Source organism: Nicotiana sylvestris, chromosome 7 (assembly GCF_000393655.2).
Source record: "Nicotiana sylvestris chromosome 7, ASM39365v2, whole genome shotgun sequence".
Taxonomy (NCBI): Eukaryota; Viridiplantae; Streptophyta; class Magnoliopsida; order Solanales; family Solanaceae; genus Nicotiana; species Nicotiana sylvestris.
Window position 1 is genome coordinate 59,915,995 of NC_091063.1, and position 10,990 is coordinate 59,926,984.

The 10,990-nt window shown below is 34.7% G+C and overlaps 1 protein-coding gene across 1 annotated transcript; it reads right to left on the reverse strand.

Annotated features, from left to right (window-relative positions):
- Positions 1 to 5,445: 5,445 nt before the first annotated feature.
- LOC104244201 (epidermis-specific secreted glycoprotein EP1-like) lies at positions 5,446 to 6,629 on the reverse strand. Its single transcript, XM_009799570.2, has one exon. The coding sequence runs from the start codon at positions 6,593 to 6,595 to the stop codon at positions 5,699 to 5,701; it is 897 nt and encodes a 298-aa protein (XP_009797872.1). The 5' UTR covers positions 6,596 to 6,629; the 3' UTR covers positions 5,446 to 5,698.
- Between the last annotated feature and the right edge of the window lie 4,361 nt (positions 6,630 to 10,990).

Genomic DNA, 10,990 nt, shown 5'->3' on the forward strand with positions numbered 1-10,990 from the left:
ACGTTTCGGAATCCGACAAAAATCACAAAACTAGAAACTTTTTCCACTCACGAGTCTATACATACAAGATTTATTAAAATCCGACTCCATTTGACCCCTCAAATCCTCAATCAAAACGCTCCAAAACTCAATCCCTAGCCCCTTCAACTTCACCCCAAATTTCCACTAATTCCATGATTAAACAGTAAGAAAATCATCACAAACACAAATAATAAAGCCCAAGTGGCTTACCTCACTGATACTCCTCGATTTCTTCTTGAAAATCACTGCCCAAAGCTCAAAACCCGGCCAACAATGGTGAAGAATGGGGAAAAATTCACGAAGGGTCTAATTTATACTTTTGCCCAGGCATTTCCGCACTAGCGGCCAAATTCACGCACCTGTGGGACTGCACCTGCGGTCCAAACACCGTATTTGCGCATTTCACTTAAATCCCCAGCTTTCGCACCTGCTCCCCAAGCCTCACACCTGCGGGCTCACAGATGGGGTCCAACTTCCGCTCCTGCAATCCTTATCTGCTTCTGCAGTTCATTTCCGCTTCTACGGACCTCGCATCTGCGGTCCCCAATCCGCAGGTGCGGAAATAATAGAAGCAGCAGTTTCAGCTGCTCAAACCAATTTCCAACTCTTACGCTAGCCATCCGAATTCATCCCGAGGCCCTCGGGACCTCAACCAAAACTACCAACCAGTCACATACCACCACTCAAACTTATTCAAAACTTCGGAATACTCCAAACAACATCAAAATACCAAATCACCTTCGGATTCAAGCCTAAGAACTTCTAAACTTCCGAATTTCGCAAACAATGTCGAAACCTATCAAACCTTGTCCGAATGACCTAAACCTTTGCACACACGTCACAAATGAAACTACAGACCTACTCCAATTTCCAGAATTTCATTCCGACCCCGATATCAAAATTTCCACTGCCGACCGAGAAATGTCAAATTTTCAATTTAGCCAATTCAAGCCTAAATCTACCACGGACCTCCAAATTATATTTTGAACATGCTCCTAAGTCCAAAATCACCTAACGGAGCTATCCAAACCATAAAAATTCAAATCCGAGATAGTTTACTCATAGGTCAACATACGGTTGACTTTTTCCAACTTGAACTCCTAAATAAGAGACTAAGTGCCTCATTTCACTCCAAAACCACTCCGAACCCGAACCATCTAACACGATGCGATGAAATACAGATAAAGAACATATAAAGAAGCAGAAATGGGGGAAAATGGGCTATAACTCATAAAAGGCCGACCGGATCGTTACACTAAGTACACGAATTTATGTTATGATAAAACAATCAACTTTTAATTGAGTAATTAAATTATTCGTCACTATTTGATTCGATTATCAACAATATATCTTGGTAAATAATAGATTTCTCAAAGATCAATTGGTTTGATAGTGTTATGTTGAACATGTAGTAATCGGATTATGTGTTTGGTAGTGTATGTCTCATATTTTGAAAAAACTAATAATAACCGAAAAACCCGACAAAAACCGATAAAAATCGAATCGAAAAAAAATTAACTTAATTGGTTTGGTTTGATTCCAATATTTTAAGAATCAACTTACTTGATTTGATTTCTTTTTGGGGAAATCAATCCAAACTGAATCATAAACACCTCTAACTTCCAGGGTTTTCGCTTCTGCGGACCTTTTAGCTGTTTCTGCGGTACCGCTTTTGCGGTCAAAACTTCGCACCTGCGGAATTATACTACACACCCGACCTCGTGCACCTATGGTCCCCCTCTTCGCATTGGAGGAATCACATCTGTGGACAGAACCTTCGCTTCGATGATCACCAGCTACACAACCCAACTCTGCTTCTACGGACCCTCATGCGCAAAAGCGCATCCGCTCCTGCGGCCTTCTTTTCGCACCTGCGCCCCCAACATCTATAATCGATGCTGAAACCTATCAAATTAACTCCGATAGACCTCAAATTTTGCACACATATCATAAATGACACAATAGACCTATTCCAACTTTTGAAACCAAAATCCGAGCCAGGTAAGCACAAAATCAACTCTCGATCAAACTTCTCAACTCTCCAATCTTCTAATTGTTTTAACTTTTGCCATTTTAAGGAAAAATAACCTACGAACCTCCAAATCAATATCCGGACACACTCCTAAGTCTAAAATTACCATATGGAGCTATAAGAATCATCAAAACTCCATTCTGGAGCCATTGACACATAAGTCAACATCCGGTCAACTCTTTCAACTTAGACTTCCAACTTGGCATTAAGTGCCCCAATTTATTCTGAAACATCCCCGAAATTAAAATAACTACCTCGGCAACTCAGACAACAACAATTGAACATAGAATAAGTCATAAATAGAGGAACAAGGCTACAACACTTAAAATGACTAGCTGGGTCGTTACATAGCAATATCAGCAAACCAAGATGGTCAATGTACAACAAATGTGACTGAAAATATATGTTCATCAAGAAATTTTTCTTTCGTATCTTATCTCAGTGGGAGGATTTTTTGAACCGACACAAATGATCATCTATCTAATTTTCTGAACTTTTTCGATCTTTTATTTCAAGATCGAATTCTAGTATAAGGAGTATTTATCTTAGAAATCTAGGTCTAACATATTTCTTTGCTAAGAGGTACTTTAAAGTTGCAAGATCAGTGTAAACTGTAATTTTTATTTCTATAAATTAGAAATGAAAATTTTCAAATGCAGATACTACTGCCAGTAATTCCTTCGTAGTTGTGGCATAATCTGTTTGAGCTTCATTAAGGGTTCTACTAGTGTAGTAGATAAGTCTGAAGATCTTGTCTCTCTTTTGTATTAATATTGCTCCTACTACTATATCAGTTACATCACACACCATTTCAAATGGTTGGCTCTAGGGGGGGGCATATATTGGTTAGAACCGAAGAAACCGACTGAACCAAAAAAAAATTTATTTCGGTTATTCAGTTTTTTCGGTCGGTTTCAGTTTGAAATTTTAGTTTTTCGATTTGGTCATCGGTTATTGATTTATTTGGTTCGGTTAACCAAAAAATCGAATTATTAGCAAAATGGATTATTTAAACTACATATAGGCTAAGCCAATAGGTAATAATATTAGGCCCAATTTTAAGTTCCATCAAAGACCCAACCCAAATAAGTAAGTCAATGACTTTTCCCTGTCTTAAGACTTTCAACTCTAATAAAACTTCCATTTTATTCTAAGTCACTAGGGTTCTTTAAACTTCTGTTGCGCCCCTCTTCTCTCTATCGTCATTGATACACTTGTGCCGATGTGCTGCATCAGTTTTCGTTGTTGTCAGATTTCTTGTTGTTGTCCAAATAAGCTTTTTTTTTATTTCTCTCATTTCTTCTTTTTGGTTCTTTGTCCTCGCCAATCTTCTACTATTTCTCTCATTTTATTAAATATTTTCTTGTTTTTTCTGCCAACAAATTCATCAGTCCAATTATTACATAGAAGGAGCTAAATATGATAATGTTCAAATCGAAAACGGAGTAGAAATAATCGAACTAAAATTAAAAAATCGGACTAAACTAAACTTATTTCAGTTACTACTTTTACTAAACTGAAAACCAAATAACTGAACTGAATTTGTTCAAACCAAACTGAAGAGACCGAATACCCACCCCTAGTTGGCTCTAATCAAGAGAAACAACAATTGGAATATTATTCAATTGTTCCTTGAGAATTAAAAATATTTTTCTGAAAATATTCAGAAATTCAAGATCTACTGCAATGCCTTATACTAATTGGGCAACATCTTTTTATATAAGAAAATTTCATGATAACTTCTCGATTCGGTGCTAGATTTCCACAGCAAATCTAGATTTAACATTTGCAGAGATGAGAATTCGTCATTCTAAGTTTGGATTTCGTCGATTTCGTTATGGCAAATCAAGACTTGGTGCATTGTCACGCAATACTTCTTTGTGTGTTTTCTTTACTTTACCACCTCATAATTTTTTTGCTTTTCTGAGAGAAATTACATGGTTAAGATCATGTAAAATGCACTTATCATACTTTCTCTGTAGGTTATCTCAATTTATATAACACTTTTCTCTTTTCTAACGATTGATCCTTTTAATTGTGACAATGTATTGGGACATAGTTTCACTTTTCAAAATACAATTTCGAGCCCCTTTGGCTAAGCTAACAATGTTGCTTAGTTCGAGAAATGCTTTTGTTCAAAAGTATTCTTCGAAAACGTACTTTTGTATGGTAGGATTTGTGTTTGACTTTTTCATTTGAGTAGTGCTTTTGATAAAAAAAAAATTGTATTTGGCTATTCTTTCCAAAAAGTACTTTTGAGTTCTGAGTATCAAATTACAAAAAAGAAGTAAATGTTCAATTTGCAATTAGTATGATTTAAGAAAGAGAATGATATTTAAATATTTATATAAAGAAATTCAATAAAATATAAAAAAATAAAGTAAAAATATAAAAAGATTTTTATTTTATCAATATAAAATATTGTTGTTCCAAAGAAATAATATTGATTATCTTGTACCATTTATTGTTTACATGATGATTTAAATATATAAATACATCATTTAATATAAACAAAAACTCCATTTTTATAAATTACTGTATAAAAGAAGAGATCTATTTATAGTTGAAAGACTATTCCAAAGAGTAAATAGGAGAAGAGAATAAAATTATGGAAGAAGTAAAAAAGAAAAGAAATGTTAATAGAAGAAAAAAGGAAAAGGTTAAAATAATGAGAGATAATTTGAAAAATATAAATTAATTTTAAGAATATTTTTGTCTTGAATAAATTAACTTTCTGGTTTTGATTCTTGGAAAAAACTAAAATTTGTAGTTTCTCCTCAAAGTAGAAAAACTCTAATGCTCAAAAGCACTTTTTCATTTCGGTCAAACATTTTAAATTTTTCAAAAAAAACTTTTTAAACAAAAAAATAATACTTTTAGTCTCCTAGAAACTTAGCAAATAGTCTTTTATATATTTGGGAAGTATGTAAAAAAGTATTATATGTCACAATAATTAATAATTCAAAATGATTAAAGGACAAACAAAATTTTGACTCTCAAAATCCGAAAAATATCACATAAATCAGGACGGAGGGAGCACTATGTACTTAAGGTAGGAAAAAAAATGATGAAAAAACAACAAAGATTATTGCACTCTCATTGAAGCCTTTAGCTACAAACTTTTCAGGTTTCGGGTGCACTCTCATCGGAGCCAATAATTAATAATTCTAATACTGTGCTGAGTTTGCTGGCCAAATTATCATCCGTTTCTTATCTTTTTGGTTGACAAGACACATATCTATCAATTCTATAAATTTCAGGTTTGATTTCTAATAGGGACCAAGAATTCTAGTACTTTAGATTTTACCTAAAGTTCTAAATTTAGAAGTCTATAAAGTAACATGCTATATGCTTAGAGCAGTATGAAGAAGAAAATTAACAAGCCATCGAGATCTCACAGTTGACAAAGCATTTATTAATAGAAAACATAATAAAAATATACCCTTCAATCGGAAAAAAATAGAAATCATAAATAAAATACAACCCTCAACCAAAAAAAAAAAGCAAAAGAAAGGAAATAAAATTCTAGCTCTACATAGGAATCCCTAACCTATTGGAATAGCTGTGGAACCACTCGTTTTATCCACTTATTATTGAAAATCCTTATCTTATAGAGCTATATTACTGATATGCAAAAGCATATTCTTAAAGCATGTTATAAGTTACGCGCCAACGGAATCTGTCTTCTTCTTTGTCTTCGTAGAAAGTGTAGGCCTTGAGATTTCCATCTATTTCTAGCCGAAGGTATGTTAAAGTTGTGTTGATTTTAGTGAACGCCATAACATGGGAATTTCTTGTTGTTGATTTAGCCAATCTGTAGTCCAACTTCACCCTTTGATTTCCGCTGTTCAATTTTATTGATTCCAAAGTGCTATTTTTGAAATCAAACCAAGCTAATTCCACGGCAAGCTTGGTTCTGTTATAGATACCGAATATTTTCGGTTTCACTTCCAAGCTGTAAGGCCCGTTTACGTTCTTTTTCATGGAGGCCCGGCTCACAAGCTTATTCGGGCCTGACAAGCGGAGAGATTGGCCCACTAAAAGAGTGTCGGTGGGATGGTCGAAACTCTGCCAAATGAATTTTCCCTTTGAGTTATGAAGGACAAAGTTACCATTTGGTAACAACTTGAAACCAGTGACGCCTTTTTTAGCTGTGTTTGTTTGCCAAGCAATTCGACCATTAGCTTCTGCCAAGACAAGATTTCCATCTGTTCCTAAAGAAAAAGTGGCATTTTCCTTGACAGGATTTCCCCTATTAGCTTCCCATACCCAACGCATTAGAGATTCGGAACGGACAGTACCCATGCGCAAAGCTAGTGTCCATGCATTAGGGGTAGTGTTGTAAAAACAGAACTGGAATGGATTAGTGAAAATTCCAGAGAAAACACGATAATCTGCTTGGTATTCGACAACAAAAGGTCCTAATTCACCTTCATTGACGAATTTGAAGGTGTTTTCAACTGGGACTTGGGCAATTGAAGAAAATATTTGGCAGAAAAGAAAGAGAGAGGCAACAAGTGTAGTAGGCAATGAAGGAGACATGTTTAATTTCTTCTTTTAGCTGTTTGATGATATGATCCTTAGTTTCTTGCTATCCGTATTTATAGATGGATGGCGATGGATAATTAATTAGTTATTATGAATAGTACTGTTCATCCGTATCTTTTAAATTTTTGCATTGACAAGATTATAATGCACAAGTTGGCGCAAATGTAGTCAATTCAAAACCGGTCAATGTTGAGGTGCTGTCTGCATATGGTGTACAGGAGCATAAGTATGAGTTTACCTTGTGCGTGGATATATGCCTTAAAACACTGTCCATTTTAAATTCGAAGACGAAAGAAATGTGGAAGTGTTGTCAGAGACTGAGTCACCGAGGAGTTCGGGTTTTTATACCAACCTATATTAATTCATCACAGATAAGTGATAAATAAGATAAGAATAAGTATTAAATTAACTACTATTAATTGATAGCCATGCTTATAAAGACATATGTGATTTAGGTTGATATAAATATTCGATGAATGTAAGTATTTACCTAACCAAGAGTATGCATTTGTTGTCTCAAATTTGACATATGTAGTGAATTAAAAATAATTTAAAATATGTTGATTTTGAACATGACGACAATAACGGATTGTTTTGGCTGTGTCAAAGAGATTTTATCTCCACATAAGTCCAACACATTATTAATATGATGTTTAGCTTCTAGTTTTTATTTTTTCATATATCATTAGGAAAATTTATGAGAAAATTCTTGCATTTTTTATATGAAATTTAATGCTGAAAAAGTAAAACACACACACACACACACACACACACACACACACACACATATATATATATATATATATATATATATTATAATTTTGCATTACTAACTATTATCAGGGAACGTTTTATCTCCTAATGTAGTATTTTTCGGTGCGAATTCGAATTTAATCGGACTTCAATACTGATACTGGACGCCGATTGAAAACCCAAAAAAAAATACTTGTATGTACACCAACATACTCGAATTATGATTTTTACTTTTTTTTTTTAGTATTCACCATAGATTTGAAGGTAAAACAAGATAATGATCCTTGCTTTTTTAAAGTTGAGTCATGCCAACTGTTTCCGACTTTGGTATTTCGATGAAAAAGGGTAGGCGGCTGATTGCGAAAATTATGCTCCAGCTGGGACATAAGTTTTTCTTTTATTATTTTTAAAAAAAATTAAAAATATTGTTCGATTATAAAAATATCAGTATTTGGGCAATTTTTTAAGATGAATTTTTCAAATTTCAAGAAGTAGTTTAGACTAATTTTTAAATAGCAGAACTTCAATTTTTTTTTTTTACATAAAATGCATATTCAAATACAATTTTAATTTTTAAAAACTATTTTTTATCTTATCATCAAAATCTTTTTTTCTTTTTTAAGTTTCAATTAATTAAATTTATGTACGAGCATTTGTTTATGTTACATAATCATTGATCTCTCTTTACCCATAGCAATCAATCATAGTTTTTGTCTGAACCAAGAAATCGCTTTCTTTCAAGTTGTCACTTTGTTACTTACAAGTTGAGAATCGCCAACGACGACTGGTCTTTGAATGATTTAACATCTATGACTTATCCAGAATGGGAAGAAGAAAAATTACTAACAACAACATCATACCCGGTATAAATTCCACTTAGTAAGGTCGGAAGAGAATCGTGTGTGCGCAAATTTTATCCTTACTTTGTGAAGGTAGAGAGACTGTTTCCAATAATCTCTCGGCTCAGCCAAACATAGGTACCCCAATAATAACAAGAAACAAGATGGGACAACACAAAAAAACCCAAGTAAAAGCAGCATACATAATAAGATAGTAAGATGATCGAAATACAAAAAGCCTACTACCAACCAAATGCGAGAGTATATACTAACACCGCCGATATAAATAATCTAGGCTACTTAACCTACTATCCTAATCTTCGACCTCCATACTTCCTATCACGGGTCACGTCCTCGGTCAGCTGTAGTTGCGCCATGTCATGCCTTATCACCTCACCTCAACTCTTATTCGGCCTACCTCTACCTCTCCTAAGGCCCTCCAATGTCAACCTCTCACACCTCCTTACCGGGGCGTCTGTGCTTCTCCTCCTCACATGTCCAAACCATTTAAGCAGTGCTTCCTGTATCTTGTCCTCAATAGAGGTCACACCCACCTTGTCCCGAATAACATCATTCCTAATCCTATCTAATCTAGTGTGCCCGCATATCCATCTCGACATCCTTATCTATATGCTACCTTCATCTTCTGGACGTGGGAGCTCTTGACTAACCAGCACTCCGCCCCATATAACATATATAGTCGGTCTGATCACCACTCCATAAACCATGCCTTTAAGTTTTGGTGGTACCTTCTTGTCACACAAAACACCGGAAGCAAGTCTTCACTTTATCAATCCCGTCCCAATATGATGTGTGGCATCTTCATCAATCTCCCCATGCCCATGTATAATAGACTCAAGATACTTAAAACTTCCCCTCCTAGGTATGACTTGTGAATCCAATCTCAACTCCTCTTCCCCTCCCTGAGTAGCACCATTAAACTTACACTCCAAGTATTGTGTCTTGGTTCTGCTCAGCTTGAAACATTTAGACTCCAGGGTCTGTCTCTATACCTCTAACCTCGCGTTAACACTATCTCGCATCTCGTCAATCAAAATAATGTCGTCTTCAAATAACATGCACCACGACACCGCCTCTTGGATGTGGTGGGTCAATACGTCCATCGACATGACAAACAAAAAAGGGCTGAGTGTCGACACCTGATGCAACCCTATCATGACCGGGAAATAGTCCGAGACCCCTCCCGCAGTCCTCACACAGGTATATCGTACTTATATTTTTCCCAAAATTGTATCAAGTTTTACTTTTCGAGGGTCGATTTTGTTGATTTTTCATTTATATCGTACTTATATTTATATTCCTCTATTTTAAAGTGACTAACACTATTTATTTATTAGTTTATTTTAAAAAAATTAGTATATTCTTATATTTTCTTAAGGGGATACATTTATAGTCACACAAATATTAAGATTTGTTCAATACCAAAAGTTTCAAAAGTGTTGCTCTCTTTATTTCTCTTTATGCGTAGTTAAATACTATATATTAAATATTAAATTGTAAACTCAATCATTAACTTAAAATCACCCTAAAAAATTTTAAAAATTCAAATCCTAAATCCGACTCTAAATAGGAGTATATTTTTTGGAATCACCCTTTTTACATGCTTGATTTAGATTCTGCATAGACTTACATATAACTCAATCATCAAGATTAGTTCCGTTATCTACTAAACCTCGTTAAATTTTCTATTTTAATTTAAAGACGCAGTTTATTTAGCAGGAAAAAAAGACAATATAATATATTTGAAGATAATGATATTTATTTGACTCTCATAAAACTAAAATTGTGGCACGCTTCTAGCCCACCCCTGAACTGGTCAATGGCAACGACAGGCACCAGAGCATGGCCCATGGGCAACGGGTACGGGTATCGGATACTCTGATATGCTTCCGAGTGGCCGCACGATTTGGAATCAATTCATTACTTTTAAAAATTCTTTTTTAAAAAAAAAAGCTTTTTAAAAAAACCAATTATACTCAATTCATTACCTAACAGAGAAAAGCGGCGGCTAGAAGCCCAATCATTGATGACGAAAATGCCACCTCAAGTCACTTTCGTATACTGCATTCAAGGTTGTTCAATAAGATAAATCAAAGGAATCCAAGGTTATTGATGAGGGAATGTGTAATAATGCTAGTAAAGGAGATTTACGAGTTTCTCCTTTTGCGTATGCGGATTGTCTGGACTCTGGAGCAACCTAACTCGAATTATTGGTTGTTGCATGAGAGACACGAATTACCAATAGTTGAGAGACGATCATATCAGTCAGAGAGTTGACAACATTTATTAGTCGTTTTTCTATTTTAACTTTGTGGCGGCAATAGTCGCAAATTACGGACGGATTCGATCGCAAACTGTTTCAGACCAGTTATCTTGCGACTACGATTTTTTGGTCTGAATATAGTCGGAAATTAGCATTTTCTGACCGCTTTGCGACCGTTTTGGCAGTCAAAAAATCGCTATTTTCTAGTAGTGAACTTTATATTTTCACAATTTAATTATTCCTAAATAATGATACAAAGCACAAATCCAAGTTGTCCTTTCTGTGAACCAGTGAGTCTCCTAACATTCATGGTTATATTTATATAGACTGCACTAAGGCTTAGGGTTATATCTAATGACTAATTAGCGAGAATATTTTATGGTACTAGGCCCCAAAAAACTATTTTTTCCAATAGATTATGATTGTTATCGTTCTCATTTTTACTGTTGTCACATTTTGATATGCTTGGTACGACGGAAATATTTTACTCCTTCCGTTTCAATTTAGATGAGG

What these genes read in the sequence shown, in the direction of transcription:
- LOC104244201 (XM_009799570.2), bottom strand. Translation starts at nt 6,595, where the DNA reads ATGTCTCCTTCATTGCCTACTACACTTGTTGCCTCTCTCTTTCTTTTC.